Consider the following 17286-nt stretch of genomic DNA (forward strand, 5'->3'; position numbering starts at 1 on the left):
GATCATCTGGAGGAAAAGGGAGATTCTCCCTTTCTTGGGTTTGTAGAGGTACTCTGTCAACTCACTGCTTATTACTTATCTGAGATTAAGCCTGTTCTTCTGTGACGCAGTGCTTACAGTCAGGAGACTGTCTATCTCAGGACAGAGATAAAGGAGATGGAAGCATTCTGCTAAGGAACGTGACTGTTGTAGAAATGGACACAATCCTTCAAAAAATGGACCAGATTCTGGTGTTTCCTTTGTCTCTGAATTTGATGGCAACTACAAATGGCCATGGCACAGTCATGGTAAGATGTAAGACTTTGTGATTTCCTCCAGATGTAATCAGCCCCAGAGTGACTTGGAGTTGTGTGATCAGATGTTCTGGGCCAGGTACCATCATCCTTGAATGGCTCTTTCAAGCAAGTGAAGTTAAAGAGAGTTTATCTGTGAAAGAGTAAATGAGAGATGAGTGGCTATTTATTACCAGGGTCAGTGGTCAGATAAGCTTATTCTCCCTGTGGCTGAGAAGGATTTATTCTGTGTTATGTTAGTCTTCGTGCAACACTTGCATGCTGAAAAAGGGATAAGTAGAGAAAGGATTTTCAGGAGACGTTACAAGGAGATAATTGGTGTGATGGAGTAGCAGCATCAGAACAGTGGGGCGGAGAATAAAGGAGAAAATAATGGCATGTGTTGTGGGTAAATGGAGAAGAAGGGGTGTGAGATGGAGCAAGGTGATATGTTTAGCAGAAGGGAGTATTGCGTCATGTTGACTTAGTGTGTAGGTGTGTACAGGTGGGAAGGAAGCAGACTGGATCCCCACAGCTTTTGTATTTATTGCAGAAACATCACAGGTGTGAGTTGTTCACGCAGCTTTGGGCTGCAGTGCTGACTTGCAGTTGCTGCTGGTGCTCCCAGGCACCTTCCTTCAATGAAGCAGCTGCTGCCGTGCATCCCCAGCGGTGGATTGCTCATGGACAGTCACTCAGAACTTTCTCCTGGGCTGATTTTTGGCCGAGGGATGTTACCCACACATATAATGATTCACCTGGCTCCTTACCACCACCTTGCATCACCTGGGTTTGTCAGTCATAGAATCTCATCCTGAACATGTAGACTATTGGGGAAATTAGAGGAGATTTTTTGCATGTGCTTCCCTTCTCTGTCCATGTGCTTCCCTCCTCTGTTCTGCTGAAGAAGGATTAAATGCCGTTACATTCAGGGTAGATGCTGTGTGAAACAGAGGAATTTACAAGCAGCAATTATGCAAACCAGCCATCACCGACTGGCACCGAATGGCACCGCGGCTGTTTCCAGAGTGCTTTTTTGCCATCATTAGTGAGTCAGAAGGAGCTCTCTTGTTTGCTTAGGTTTCAGTTCCCTGAACATCTGGCACACGGTGGTGAAGCAGCCAAGTGAGGGCAAAGGTTTCACTAGCAATTGGCAGCCCACAAGCTTCCTTCTTGTGCAGTAATGAGCCTGTGGCCGCTTCCAGCAGCGATCTCTGCAGCCCTTGCCAGGAGGAGTCCCATATACAGCAAGCTCTGGCGGCACCTTGAAGCACTTCAGTAGTGAAAGTCATAGGAGCAAGAGAGCACCTGCCTGCCAGTGAGGCCAAAGCGTGGCTGTCCCTTGCGAGGGCATGCCTCCAACATCCTGCACCCTGCAGCAGTGCTGCCTGAAAAGCAGCCAGGATGCAGCAGTGAGCAGGAGATAAGCCCTCTGCCTGTGAGGGCATTGCCTTCTTGCTCTCCTTGGACTCTGATAGAAATGGACAGAAGCTGGGCTTGCTTGTCCCATCATCAGTAAGAGGAAGATTCTGATGTGGGAATTTGTCTCAAGGGTTGTCGTATTTCTTTCATTAATCTGAGTTGTACTCCAAATAGCCATTTATGAATAGTCCTTCCAGAAGTATAATGTAGGCAGGCATGGCTGGTGAGTAAGGCATGAAGGACACGATGAGGCTTGTGCTGGGGGAGAGGCAAGAAAGCCTTCCCAGAGTTACACCTCCTGGGTCCCAGCAGACAGGGCCAGAGGCCACTGCCACTTGCAGGGGGTGTATGGAGCACCCAGTAGCAGAATGCCTTGTTGCATTGTTGTGGTGGTTCAGAGCCAGGGTCGGGGCAGCTGAGCTATTACTGATGTTGAAGTGTTGGAACTTGAGGCAATTTCTTCTGGCCCCCATGAAGCCTCTGACAGAGGAAGAAGTGATTCAGTGCATCACTTTCTGCAGAGTGCTCTGTATTCCTTTGATGAAAAGTAGCTGGGATTTGGTTTGTGTTTCTAGAATGATTCTTGGGACCTCTCTTTCTTAGGTTTTGATCTCTTTCTTGCCATGCAAAAGACTGTGTGATGCTTGAGAGGCTGTGTCCCTATGGTCAGGACCTTCTCCCCGAGTTGAGCAATAGTGGTGGGCATGGCCCAAGGGGGCCAAGGAAGACTTACTAATGAAGTAAATCTTTGGCTTGAACAAAGGACTTCAGATCCATTTCCAGATGACATAAGAAGTGTGAGAAGTGGTGCTTTGTTATAGAAGGTGAACCATTATTTTCCAGTTGTGGTCAGAGGAGAAGTTGGAAAACAAATGTGTATGTTGTAAAACATCTTGGCCCTGCTGACCAGAAAAGGGAGAAGATCTTTGTCCTGTGCCATATAGCTTTAACAAGCTTTCAGATAGCCCTGGGGTGACGGCCTTACAGGGACTTCAGTAGACAAATGACCCAGTTCGCAACGTGGGCTTTGGGGTAGACATCCTGGCCACATTCCCAAAGGAAGGTTGTTGGTATGGAAGGTGCAGGCTGGAGCTTGCCCCTGGTACATACTTGCATGCAACAGCATAATAGGATTAGACAGGTCACTGCATAGCTGTGAGCTGTTCCCACCCAGGCATACTCTGTGTCTGTAGGTATAGTGTCAGCCATCAGCTGGTGACAGGGGTCTGCTCTGATGCCGTTGCAGCATACCTGCCCAGTATTTGATATTATCAGGTGGATTCATGCTGGACAGTAACGTTTATTCAAGCTGGTCTTCAGTAGTCCTTAAAGAACCTTTACCCCATATCTGCCAAGACAGCATCATCTTCATTTCTGACTCATAATCCCAGCTGAGATGTGAAAATCAAAGCGCTTCAGTTCGATTTTTTACTCCTCTCCAGTACCTCTTCAGATCATTCTTAAATGAAGACACCAAAGCAGAATTACCGCCTGGAAAGACTCAATCATTGCCATCCTAGGGCACCCTTTCTGCTGGTTGCCTCAATGTCCTGCTTTATCTTGAGACTCTTCTACTAAAATTGTCATCTTCTAAATCTCTTCTGATGTCTGCTGCCATCCAGCTGACAATTGCTTTTTCCGGGTATGTCGTACTCCTGCCTTCTCCATCCGTGACTCAGATGAAGCAATAATAAGTATTGGAAAGAAAGGAAGGAGTATTTAGGGAATTGCTTTTGCTTTTAACCATTTCCTTCTTTTGAAAAGCCAGCCTGAGCAAGGGCCAACTGCAGAGCTAATGCAGCTGTCTTGAAAAAGCATGGAGAGGGTGCTCGTGTTGTGCTCTCCCTCACTGGCAGACACCGACAGTATTTGGACATCAAAATTACACAGATCCTGGTAGGTGCATTTCAAGGTCATAGTGCATGTAAACCCAGGTTACACTGGTAGCTGCACTGATCAAACACAGACTTGGAATATCACAAGCAGTGGAAAGGATTTCATTCCAAGTCTGATGCTGATACTAACGAAAGACATGACTCTATAAACAGCAGAGCTAACAAAAATGCCTGATCGTCTCTGGATTTATGTCCTTCTCCCTCGTGCCTCTCTCTTGCACTGCAATACTCTCAAATTTCCCCCACTTCATAAATCCTCTCGCTTCCATTTGATCCCTGACTACTGTGTGCTCCCATGATAGCCAGGCCATGTGCATTCGCTGGTCCACACATGTCATTGGGCACCTGGCAGACCAAACAAGCAGGCAAGTGCTGTGTTCACATGGCATCATCTCCCTCTGACCTCACATGCAGATGTGTGGGTCCCCACCATCCAGGCTTTGCCCCCAGTGCCACCCATGCCTTCTGGGGATACTGCGTTGCCCACGTGTGCAGCAGATGTTCCTCAATGCCAAAGCAGTGCGTTTTGAATCCAGCATGTGGGGAAACTCAGAGAACATCAACAACACTGAAATGGAGACATCGCCCAGAGGGGCATCAGCCCTTCGTGCGAGCGTTAGTGGAATAAAGATGTTCTGTGTTAACACTTGAGTAAGGAGCTACAAGAATCATTTGAAGTCTGCAAAGCCTCCTTTAGTCTGAGAGATTTCAATTCAATTTATTTAGTTTATGCATGAGATCCTGGGGAGATTTACTTTCAGTCTCACTGTATCTACATAGAAGGGCCTTTTTTTTCTCCCTCAGAAGACTTCAGTTGGAAGAAGTATATCTAAAGCTAGGCAAACAACCAAAAAAGGCAGCACACTGATATCAGTGCTATTATTTTTGCTACATCTGCCCTACAGGTTTGATGAAATTACTCTTATTGTAGATATTAAAATCAAGACTGGATGTCTTGGTAAAGTAGCTAGGAGCTGAAGTGGGGTGTCAGCCTAGAGGTGTATAACTTCCTAGGAATGTGAGCTTGTAATACTCAAGCAACGAACCAGCTGAAGTGAGCACTGGCAGCTGACAACTACTGAAATACAGATTTCATCCCATATCTGGGAAAATTGTGTTGTTGAGTGTACCCAGGGCTGATCTGCGCTCTTGTGTTCCCTTCTGGCCTTCCTGTTCTGTGCCTTATGGGAAGCTCTGTCTTCACTCTCTATGACCCATTTGTTGACTGAGGAGCAAGACAGCAAGCCAGTAGGACCCTTGTCAGCCTTGCATTGAAGGAAGTTAATTGCTTCATCCAACTTTCTCTTCCCAGTGCTTACTTAGCCAGATCTGCCTCTGCGTCCCAAGGGAAAAGGCTTCACAAAATTCCCCAGCAGAGCCCTTCGAAAAGCATTGCAACACCACAGGATGCTGTGATTTCACCCATGTGAGGACCCACAGAGGAAGGAGAAACATTTGTTTCATTTTGTAAATAAAATCACATGCTTTCTATCAGTGGCTGAAGAGAGGCTCCCTCTCACAGCTCCAGGAGTTTTGCTATCTGTATTTTTTTCTTTAAACAGGAAAAAAAAAAAAGAAAAAATTCTGAACAGTAAATATTTATCCAAGATGTGTGGTTGTTAATGTGATCCAGTCTTCAGTCATTTTGAATGGTGTCATGATGACAGATGTTAATTCAGAAAGGAATAGATTGGACGATTTATGCCTGAAACACATGTGTTCCTTGGCGGCCTCGGTGGATTACTCGCATAGTTAGTGCTGTCTGAGCAATTTGTAACGATGTCTCTGCCTCCAAGCACTGAGGGTCCAGGATAGGGGGTTGATCTATATTTCTGGTTAGCTGTAACACAATGTGAGGTAGCTAAAGACTCTGTTTGCTTTTATCTTCCTACATTTATCTCTCCCCTTTTTGCTACAGCAGCATGTGGTGCTTTTGGTTCTTCCCTAGAACACAACTCCTTTCTGCATAAGAGGAAGATGTGTGCGGGGTGTGAAGCCCTAGGCAGTCTGTGCCAGCACATCATTGCTCTTTTGGAGAAGAAATAATTCCTAATATCCAACCTGAACCTCCTCTGGTGCAACTTAAGGCTACAACCTCCTTTCATGCAGTTGTAGTTGCTTGTCTTGATGGGTGAAATGAAAATAAACCAAACCGTGTGAAGCCTTGTGAGCAAAAGGGGCTCTGGGAACGTTTTGCTAGGTCAACTCAGAAGGTCTTCGCAGCTGTTTGATTTGCCATGTTCTGGCTCTTTTCAATGAAAAGAGGTCTGCACACAACTGGCAAGTACAGCAGATGGTGGGTCTGGCCCAGGTAATCAGCGCTCTGTTTGGAAAAACACTCCAGAATAATGCTCTATTTAGGTGAGTTTATGTAAGCTCTCATCTGTGAAGAATAATGTTGCTAAAAATGTCGTCTTTTGTAAAGCACCTATTATTAAAGCAAGCCTAGAAAGCAGAGCAGGGCAGGATCTTCCCAGTGTCTTCCTAAACTCTTGCTTTCCCCTTTCTGCTTTCCCCTCCTAAAGGATGCTGAATAGTTTGTATATATTCTATAGGAACACTTAGTGAACATAGACAGTATTTGGCTTCTCATTTCAGCGGAGATGCCAAAATGGGAGAGGACAGCTCTTTTGTGTACTCTTGCTATAAAAACAATGTAAAAATTTTCCCTAGAGGCTCCCTTTAAGATAACTTTGGAGAGTGATGAGGGTTTCTAGGCCATAATTCTTAGTGTGGTGAATCTTTTGCCTTTTTTGCGACGTGCCAAGATTTAGTCTAAATATGTGATGTTTAATGAGACGTTGTTTGTATTCAAACTTGTGAACCAGTTCAGCTCCCTAAAAAGACTTTGTTGATGGGTTGTCCTCAAGTGCCCTGGGATACCTTCGTGCTTTGCCACCAAAACCTGCAAAGACAGCACTGTTTTCATTCTTTTTCCTTTTGGAGGAGGTTCCAGCATGTTGTTGTAAGTAGAGCAGGTAGCTGTGCTTCTAGTTGTGGTCACCTTGTGTTTTCTTCTGTAAGCATCCAGGAAAATGGCTTTGTCACTTTGTACCATCATCACCTTCGAGCTGATGTTTTCCATGCCACATGTTTGGCTCAACTGGGAGGTTCAGCTGAAGTAACCCAGCTGTCTCTCAGGACGAGGCTAGTGAAAGTATATGATTTTCTACCTGTTGAGAACAAACAAGCAAGCACTCTCCCACCCCATTCTGAGAGACTGAAATTCTGGAATTTGGTCAGGGCTTGTTACCGTGGCAGCCTGCTGGGTCTTTTGCTATTCCTGTAAAATCCCATGGCTCAGTTTGTTCCCCTAAGGCCATTAGATGCTGGCAGCTCAGTTCCCTGTGCACTGAGCATGGTCCGTCCTACCAGGCTTCCCAAGCCTGTGCTGGCCAGGTGTCCTTCCCGTGCCCTCATTTGGGATGCCTATGAAACAGGATTTTCCTTGCAATTTCTTCTCCGAGTGAAATCAGGACTCTGGACAACAGAGAGCAGGGCGTGTCCTTGGGACCTCCTTTCCAAAGCAGGACTCGGAGGTTGAGGGGGTGAGTACAGAAACAGAGAGAAAAGGTTTGTCACCAACAGGGAACTCTTGAAGAGTTTGCAGTTGGGTTAGGAGCGAGTGGTTCAGAAGTCCTGGATCACCTTCTGCCCTAATGGCTTATCCAGCATACCATAGTCTACTGGGGCTTGTACTTGCACTTTGAGGGCTGTGCTGAGTTTAATTATTTCATTTGATGGAGTTTTATTACACAAGTTGATTTTCTTTTTTTTTTTTAACATATTGAGTTACTCTGTACAATTTTTTTAAGAGCTCCATGGCTGTAAAATCAAACCATCAGAAGCTGGGAAAAGCGCAATTTCACATTATGCTTTCAACATGAGTTCAGTTTTTCTATGCAGATGTTATCCATTATTATATCCTCACTCCTCTGGAGCAGTGCTGTCTATCTGGTGCAGAGGGAGCACTGTGATTTAATCTGATTTCCATAATGGAAGGAGTTCAGCCTTGGCGTGAGTAGTTGCAGAAGCCGCAGGATGTGTGGATAGGAAAAAGAATCGCCCCTTGATGATGGATACTGAGAATTCCTCTGGAGGAGGTGATTTGACAGGGTGAGTGTTGATGGCCTTAAGTTGCACCAGGGGAGGTTCAGTTTGGGTAGTAGGAACAATTTCTTCTCTGAAAGAGTGGTGATGCGCTGGCACAGAACGCCCAGGGAGGTGGTGGGGTCACCGTCCCTGAAGGTGTTCATGGAACATGGAAACGTGGCACTGAGGGACATGGTCAGTGGGTAATATTGGTGGTAGGTGAACGGTTGGACTAGACAATTTTAGAGGTCTTTTCCAACCTTAACGATTCTATGATTTAGCCTTTAAATGACTAGAGTGGTGCTGAGCGAGTTAGATGAGAATTTTCCAAACATAATTGAAGTCCTTTGGGGTGGATATATTGACAAAGTGTGTATTCAGCAGCACCAAAGCTAATGGAGCTGTGTTGTGAGCTTACCAAATGTTCTGGAAATTGAGGATAAGGAGTCTGAAGTTGAGGCAGTAGAAATTGGATGTTCGTTATTGTATTTCCTCCCCTGTAAAAATGGTGTAATACATGCCAAGTGTTGCAGAGATGTTGTAAATATGAAAGTATTGCTTGTAAAATACTTGTATATGTGGCAATATTAGAAAAAAATCTTATGGGAAAATTAGAAAGTCAGTGTTCACAACAGAAATGCTGAAGTTCTGAAATGGCGGGGCTGTCCTGCTTCAGCACTTCCTAACATGTGGTTTTGGCCTTTCAGCCATGATATTCTTGTAATAGATGTTATATGAGTATGACATTTCCTAAACTATGTAATAAAAATTATAGTGAATTAAAGGGACTGGTCCCCGATGGATATAAAATATCCCATAAATAGTCGTAATATTACTGGGCCTGTTCTTCTTTGGGATTTTTCTGAAACTTGTATTGCTTGAGATTTTTTTCGTTGAAAGGTTATTATTAATGGACAAAAAGACACAACACAAACTTAAATTATCAAAGTCCATTGTTTTTCTTCTAAAAACTTCTGTCTTAAGGTATTTCAAAGCATGAAAATTTCATCAGATTTTGGCTCAAAATCCAGCTTGCATTCCGAGCAAAAGAATCTCAAGTACAGCCCATCCATCACTCAGTTCACATAGGACAAACACATCTTCCAACGCACTGTATGCAACCTATCCTTTATGCTTTAACTTTTAGAATACAATATTCATCAAAATAACCTTTGGTTCTCTTTGCAGTTAATTTGATATGTTCCAAGTTCCACTTTTGTCACAGGACAATCTCATTTTCATCAGCCTTTTGTTACCTTACAACTGTGAACTGTATTTCGCTCTCAGTTACACTGATAAAACATTAAAACAAAGCAATTACTTTGGATTTGCAGTGTGCATAACCCAAAGATAAAAGTTTGCACTCATGGCCCTTTAGAGCTCTGAGCCTTCTCAACCTGGTAATCAAGCCTTAATGAAAGTAATCTCTTATCCCACATAGAAAAGTATTATTAGCTCAACTTTTCCACTGAGGAAACATGGATTTTTAGTTAAAAAACAAAACACAAAGCCTCTAGGAGTACCATGTATTAAAAGGTGGTTTTGTATGCATCCTGCTTTGCTTCTGTCTTTGCCAATGAGAAACCCACTTTGGATTTCTCATTGAGGAACAGTAGTAAAAGCTAAATTTGGGGGTTTGCAACCTATTGGGAGTTTTCTTGGCCAGTATGTTCGCTGATGGTGCTGTTGGGAGATGGAATGGCCTGGGAAATTGCAGCCATTTGATTTTAGACTTAGTAGAATTCAGAGACATGAAACAAATATGATAAAAGATTAGAACTGTCATATTATTGGACGCTCCAAGAGCTACATCTTGTTGGGAGGACAAGATGAGGGAAAGGTTTGAGCACAGTGTGCAGTGTTCCTGTTTCAGACAGAGCAAGAGGGTTTTCAGTGGGGTAGATAAGAGTGGAACAAAGCACAGACTCTAGAAACTACAGATAGAGGAACTCAGAATGAGTGCTGGTCCTCAGAGCCGTGTACAGAACGTTGTGAAGGCTTCTCCATCACCTTGAGAAAGTTGGGTAGATATACATTGGTGTGTGCTCCAAGGCACTTGGAGTCCTTGTGACTGCCTTGTCATTCCATTGCTTTTGCTTTCCTTTCCTGCCCTTCTTCCTCTCCATTCCTGGTGTTATCAGGGTAACAAGGGCAGTCAGCTCCATTTACCACAGGTTCTCTCTCCAGTCTTGTCATCTTTCCTGTTGCTCTGCAGGATAGCATTGCACACCTGGATTTAATAGCATTACCCCTATTTTGGAGAGATACTAGAAATGTTCTGGGACACTCAACCTTCTCCTAGTCATAGAATCAAGGTTGAAAAGACCACTAAGATTGTTTAGTCCAACTGCCCACCAATACTGCTCACTGACCATATCCCTCAGTGCCACTTCTCCATGGTTCTTGGACACATCAAGGGACGGTGACCCCACCTGGGCAGCCTGTGCCACTCTTTCAGAAAAGAAATTGTTCCTGATAGTCAGCCTCCTCTGGAGCAACTGAAAGCCATCACTTCTTATCCTGTCTTTGCTCTTCCATTACGGTATGCTTCTTGGCTGAGGGTCTGAGTATTTTAGTGTACGTTGTGATCCAGCTTAGTGAATAAGAGATAGAAAGCTGAATGGAGACAAAAAAGCCTCCAACCGTCTGTCCCTGTTACCCTTCTGCAAACAGACAGAATGAGGACTAGCAGCTAGCTGAGGTGTGCCATTCCTCATCACATCCTCATAACCTACCATCTCTGCTGTGTTTGAGCTGCCGGATCTGCTGCTTGCCTCCTTCCCATGCCTGCTGCTCCATCTCCCAGCATCAGAGGGACAGAGTTCCCTGATAGGAAGCAATAGCTTTGGAAACCTCAGTGAACATCTGTGTCCAATCAGACCGCACATCTCCATGCAGCCGAGCAGCAGCAGTAGCAAGGAGCCTTGGCACGGGATGCACTTCTGAGCGTGCAGCCCCGAAGGGGTTGAGTCAGGGGAGCAGCCTCCCACAGCTCACAGCCGGGATGGGCTCCGTGCTGGAGCTTGCCAGTGACAAGCTGCACAACAAAACCACAGGGCTCGAGATGGAGCTTGAAATTACAGAGTTTGGAGAGCCAAAACCACAAGGCTGCGAATTTCAGTAATTATAAGATGGGAAAACAGTTTTTAGTTCTTTGTGAGGAAGGAAAATCCCGGGGCTTTTGCCTACTGTGTAGGTAGAAATCTGAGAGCCATCTGCTGAGACTCCCATCTCTCCCTTGGATTGTTTTAGAAATAAGACGGTAAATGTGCCAAAATGAGAGATAACCTGAGATGTCCTTCTATAGGCAAAGGGGATTTGTACCAAAACAGTTACAGGGAAGAAAACAGAACAAACAGGAATTAACACCGGGAGGACAAAGTAGAGCAATCTGAGATAGCTGAGGCAAGTGGCCGGGGAAGCAGTTTGAATGAATGACAAGAGAAACAGCCACACCAATGGGACTGAAGTGGGCAGTTTGTATTAGAACTGCAGCCAGCATCTGCATTTGTGTCACACTTGCATTAAACTAATCAGCAGGAGGACGAGTTCAGTGCTAACAGCTCACAGCACTGGGAAAGCAAGCCTCTGTAATATGTGTTGTTTAACTTTTCTGGACAGCTCAAGCGACAGAAAGCATGAAAATCTGAAGCCTTTCTAAGCTTTCTTCTTATTTCTTTAGCATTTTATGTGCAATGTGGACTCTTTTTAAAGCACAAAACTTAAGCAGGCTCCCTTCTGAAGTTTGAATCCAAGCAAAAGGCAGGATTTGTCCACTTTAAGTAGCTCGCAGCCTGATCAGTGTGCAAAATTTAAGCAATGCCATATTTAGAGTTGCATGTGAAGCTCTTAATTCAACATATAAATTTATTTGAGTTCCAGGGTCACACGCTATTTTTCCAGGGAGTGCCTGCTTAAACCCATGGAAAGATGGTACGATTGAGTGAGAAGCTGTGCAAGATCTTTGTTTATGGTATTCATTTCTGTGAGGTGGCAAGTGTGCTTAATGCACGTGGAATCTGCATTTCCTTTTATTCTACCCTGGAACTGGCAGACTTTTGCTTTACATGTGCCTTTTGGAATATTCCAAAGGGTTCATATTTATCCATTTTTAAATGGATTTTCACAAGGAGGCAAAACTCAGCTGATGTAGCAAATACCTTCAATATATTGTGAACTTTAAGGGTCCTTGTTGTGGTCAGAAAAAGCGTATGGTGTTTGGGCAGCTTTGAGATGGGATCAAAACAGACATTTGGCTGTCTAAGACTGTTGGTTCAGATTAGAATGTGCATTTTATCCTTGAGAGAGGACTTGAATTTCCTCATTGAGTTTGCCAAATTATTGCCTTTTTAAGGTAGGAAGCGTCTCCCAAAAGTTTCATTCTTAAGGATCTGAAAATCAATATTGGGAAAACATAAAGAAGGTACTTAGTTGTTGTTTCTCCTCCTTTGTCATCACAATCTTCACAACTCAAGAAGGAACTTTGTAAGCTTATGACTTAATTCACCAAAAACATAATGAAAGGTAACAAACCTCAGGTAAAGCAAGAAGCGTGCAGCTCATACTCAGCACTGTGTGATCGCTTTTAGCACTCTGAATGCTCTTAACAACATTTGCTTTCCAAGAGTGCATCACCTTGTGGGCAGGTGGGACTGATCACAGCGTGTTCTGAAATGCTTAAGCCATTAATCAAACTAGCTGAAGTGCCATTAAGAGTGAAACTGTGGCACCAAGGTGGAGGTTAGCCATGCTGAAGCCCAGGCCCCTCTGTTTTCCTTGCACTTTCATCCGGACTAGCTCAAGTGCATCCGCACGTGCTGCTGTCGCCCATCCAGGGTGTACCATCCCACTGTAACCTTATACTGGTACCTTGTGGCAGCGAGTAGTGACAGCAGGAACTGCTGCCAGAGGTGCATTTCTTTAATTGTAGCAATCTGCTATTTTCTGTTGTTCTTTACTGATTTGTCGTTTCATTTTTTTCCCCTATTTGTTACCAGAGCGCCTCTGATGGCTTTTGGAAGTCAGTGGCGACCCGTGTCCCCAGAGAACCTCATGAGATACGTATCCTGAATCCTTACTTCATCCAGGAGGCAGCATTCAGCTTCATTGGACTGCCTTTCAACAACGGCCTGATGGGCAGAGGGGTAGGTATAAAGGAAAGCCAGCAAATTCAAAGGGGAGGATGAGAACAAGCAGCAGACTTGGCTGTCATAGTTCTTTTCCACTTGGCTTCTACCATCAGATGTTGAGGGGAAGGGACTTTGGCTCCATTATCTGAAATCGCTAATATTGCTCATCCTGTATTCTAGGTTTATAGTAAAAGAAGGTGAAGGCTGGTTTACGAGGCCCATGGTAGCAAATCCTGTTATTACAGTGAGAGGTTTTAGTTTCAGAAGCTTGCAGTAGAAAATGATGTGACGTAGTTTTAGGCCCTAGTTACTAACAAAACACTTTTATGATCCTTCTGGTATCTCCAGCCTCCAGCTCTTTGGGTTATTAGTGTGGAGTAGGATTTTCTAGAGTTCTGATTTCTGGACATTGCTACTCAGTCCTCAGAGCCTGTTTAGACTTGCTCTATCTAATATACCAACTATTAGTAAAAGCATTATGCAGATAGGAAATTACTCCTGTACATGCAAGTTATTGGCTGAGACCACACGTTATGTTTTGGGGCTGTTAATGTAGCTGACAAGCCCAGCTGAGTGACACTGAGGGACACAATTAGTGGGCATGGTGGGGGTGGGTTGGCAGTTGGACTGGGTGATCTTTATGGACTTTTCCAAAAGTTATGATTCTGTGATTATCCCACATGTTCCCCTTAGCTGGGAACTAATGTACTTCACCTCTCTGCATTCTCCAGTACTTACCTTTAAAAGGATGTGGTCTTGATTTGTCTTATAGAAAATCAGGACTGATGTCTTAATGAAGGGTAGAAATCATCAGACCCTTGCCTTTATTTTCTACATATTTGGTTTTATTTTTAAACACGTTATTTTAATACACAAGATATTACTTAAGCTGAGAGGAGAAGAGAGAAATCCGGAAATGAAAATGCTGTGAACTGAAGTTTATGAGGTTTTGATAGGTTGTTTAACACAGATCAGATTGGGAAATGAAGGCAGCTTAATTGAAACCTGATGTTTCACTTCATGAAAGTCTATTTGAGCATTAAAAAATAGTTTATGGAACCTTAAGGCAAGCAATCTTTGCTCATGACCCCTGCTATATTGTCTTAGTTGTAGTTTGTTCCTTGAGATGTGATGGAAAGAGCTCTGCAGGTGCAGGAACACGTGTGGGGCTGAGACCTGAGCATACCCTGTGCTGTCTGGGATGGTCTGACACAGTGATTCAGTTGGATGGGGCAGATTGGTGCCTCCATGTCAAAATACATGGTGGTGTAATGGGAAGGCTGCACACAGGGGGATCAGGGCTGGGGATGCCTTTAGTAATCAAGACCAACATGATATCCTCACAAAAGGCAGTATATTCCACTCCTTTTTGGTTCTGATGCCTAAATAAACTTCAGTGTTCCTCCTGCACACCACATATGGTAACAATGTGCTGCCAATTAACTTTGTAATTTGGTGGCTTTTTCAGCAAGGTTGAGGAGAGCTAGTAAAATAGTTCAGGGCTGATCTCAAAGCGTTTTTCTCAGGATTCAATAAAGAGTGAATGTAGTAACAACCTCTGCTTTGATAATGTAATTTGGGCCAGATGGTTCTGGAGGACGGCAGCGGGGTACAACTCAGATGTGCATTCAGATTGTGCTTGTGGTATTGGTGTCTGGCAGTCAGCAAGGAGCAAACTCAGTCAGCCACAGTGAGCAGTGACTTCTCTCTGAGGCCAGCAAAGTTTGTCGGGAGTTTCCTCAGCCCATTTACTGAAGTTTTCAGGAGACAGATATTTCCTACCATGCACAGGCTTCTATTTATTGGGATAAGATGATGATAAAGAAAAACTTCAGTTTAGGACCTTTCTTGTTACTAGCACAAGGTCAGAAAGCACATCTGCTGCATGGGCTGAGCTGTGAACACTTCAGTGTAATCAGTCCACGAGCTGCTGGGGAATGGGCACTCAGAAAAAGCATTACAGGGTAGGGGGGCAAATGCATACCAGCTACTCTTGGTGAGTGCCCGACCACGTGCTCCTACACATGATAGATGGAAAATACCTGAAGGGAGTTTACTTTTCAATGAAAGAGTTGGCCATGAACTGCTATTTAGTGTGGGATGAAACACATACATGGCTACCACAGAGCAGCAGCTAATGTAGGAGAGTCACACTCTTGCGTGCCCTCTGTTCAATTGTTGGGTCCTTGAGATACACTCTGCATCACATGGGTATCTGCATTGTGGCAAACACTGAATCAGAGCTGGTGTTCAGGTTAGATGTGGTCAAAGGTGCTGGCTCAGGCTAAGTTACACAGAAGCTCAGCAATTAAATGGCAGGACTGAAACCTGCTGGGCAGCACATCATGTCTCCAGGCTCAGGTCCCTGGCCCTTCTGTTCTGCTGTGCTGCAAACTGCCAGCTCAGGAGGCTTCCCTCCAGCTCCAGGGGATTTTATTTTCTTTAGCAGCACTTACCTTTTATTTTAAAAGGTAACAATTGGAGTAGTCTGAACAACCCAATATGGCTTACCCCGAGCTAAGTGAAATCCCATAAATAACTGGAATTCATTTAGCATATTAGAGGAGTCAAATATTTCTAAAAACAGATTTACAGCAGTCATTTCCTTCCAGTCCAGAAGGCAGTGACACAGGAGTGACCCAGGCTTGGAATGAAAATCAGCCAGAGACTTTCACATGCAGAGGAAGGGAGCAGTCAAAGCCCCTGGATCTCCAGCACAGGGCCATGAGGTGATGCCCAGTCTCCATGAAGCCCAAAGGAGGGCCGGTGTTCCTTTTGCTCAGTGTCTTCTACAAACATGTAGGCCAAGCATGAACAGATTTTCAGGTGTACCTCTTGATTCCTGCCAAACCACTTGGTTGGAAGCAGTGCTGCTTGGTGATAGAGGGGTATCTGGCATGCAGAGAGCCATGGAACGGGATTAGAAACGCTGAGGGATGATATTGGGATTTCATTCTTTTTCTTTTAGCAATGGGCTACAATAGCAAGAAGCCTACTCTGTTATTTGAGGGAGGATTCTTTTTTTTTTCATAACTCAATGCAAGAGGCGTGGTGGTTGCTTTGGTATGTCTTTGGGGCACGGCACAAGGGTGTGTGTGCTGAGATAGCACTGACGCACCACGCAGGGCATAGTATGCCAGGTTTGGTGCACCATGTCCATGATGCCTAACTTCTTTTGGGGTGACCTGTCCCCCAGATTGCACCTGCTTCATTAGATCCAGAGTAGAGCTTAGCAGCAAACCAATCGATATGTCTGCAGACAGTCAGGAGAGATGTGTCCCTAGGTCCTACAAGACCTTGCTTTCTTGCTTGTGCCAATGGGATATGGGGCAGCACTTCACTTCCAGCAGAAACTCAGCAAGCTGTCAGGGGAGAAAACTGCTCAGTTTCTTTTGTTCAAACCAACCCAGGACCAAAGCATTCTATTGACTTAGTAAAGACGTGTAGTTAACCATCAATCATGCTTTTACACCTCTCATACTGGCTGCTTTTTATTTTCCCCCTCTCCCAAAAGCCTCCATAATTCCTTAGTTACTGTTTAATCTGTCTGATGGTCATTTGCTTTTTAATGTCTGCGAATGCCCAGTTTCGCGTATTTGCTCCACATGCATGTGTGCACACAGGTTTTGTACTCGTGTTCTGCTCTTAACAGGCACTGTTATCTGTGCCATTTGCTAAGGGTGGGCTCTGCCTCAATGCATTCACTGAATAGCAGGGATAATAATTTAGGCAGAATTTTCTAGGTGGTCCTCTGTAGCCCTCAGGGATCTGACTGCAAGGAGCAGCGCGTGAAGCTGCATCTCAGCACTGAGAGAGTGATGGACAGATCTTGGCCTTCAAGGGGAACGTGTGTACCAGGCTGTACCACTGTAACATTAACACAGATAAGCTGTAGCCCAATTAAAAGCTGCCATCAGATCATCAGTTTCTGAATGTGATTATAGGGCAACGCAAAATTATTTTGCTATGGGCATGATTTGAACTTCTGATGGTGTATGACCCAGACCAGATAGATTTGCTGCAGTTATGGTGGTTAAGGATGTCTGTGGTATTTTAATAGTCCTACAAAGAGGAGCGAGCAATACTGTGATACTGGGATGTTGTGAACTATTAAAGACCAGAAACACTTAAAAATTATCTCCTGTGTTCCCATAAAAGCCATTGGACGATTAATACATAGAATAAAGCAAAACAGGTATTTGGTGAGCAAAGGGAAAGTTCACTTGTGATTTGTGTTATCAGCTGTTCCCTGGATAGAAATAAGACTATGCTTGAGAGAAAGTCGTGGTGGTTTGGCAGTTCTCCCGTAAGGTTGGGTAGTATGATTAATTCTCTGTGGTTTGCGAGACTCACATTAGAAAGTTAGCTCTTGCGTGTTAACTTGGCCAGTAAAATTCCCTCCAGGCAAAGACCCTGAGTGTCCCCAGAGCTGTACCGTGGGAATGGGCCCAGTGTAAGTGTGGGTGGTGTCAGCGC

The 17286-nt window shown here is 44.4% G+C and overlaps 1 protein-coding gene across 6 annotated transcripts in view; it reads left to right on the forward strand.

The window, feature by feature from the left end:
* ST3GAL3 (ST3 beta-galactoside alpha-2,3-sialyltransferase 3) overlaps positions 1–17286 on the forward strand; it is a 138748-nt gene that overhangs the window by 106548 nt on the left and 14914 nt on the right. For all 6 annotated transcript variants that reach the window (XM_085512326.1, XM_015870384.3, XM_015870386.3 and 3 more), the window contains one exon: positions 12679–12825. In XM_085512326.1, coding sequence (XP_085368452.1) covers positions 12679–12825 — 147 coding nt within the window. The remainder of the gene's footprint in view (positions 1–12678; positions 12826–17286) is intronic.

This window comes from Coturnix japonica, chromosome 11 (assembly GCF_054131305.1).
Source record: "Coturnix japonica strain WE chromosome 11, WE-NBRP24, whole genome shotgun sequence".
NCBI lineage: Eukaryota > Metazoa > Chordata > Aves > Galliformes > Phasianidae > Coturnix > Coturnix japonica.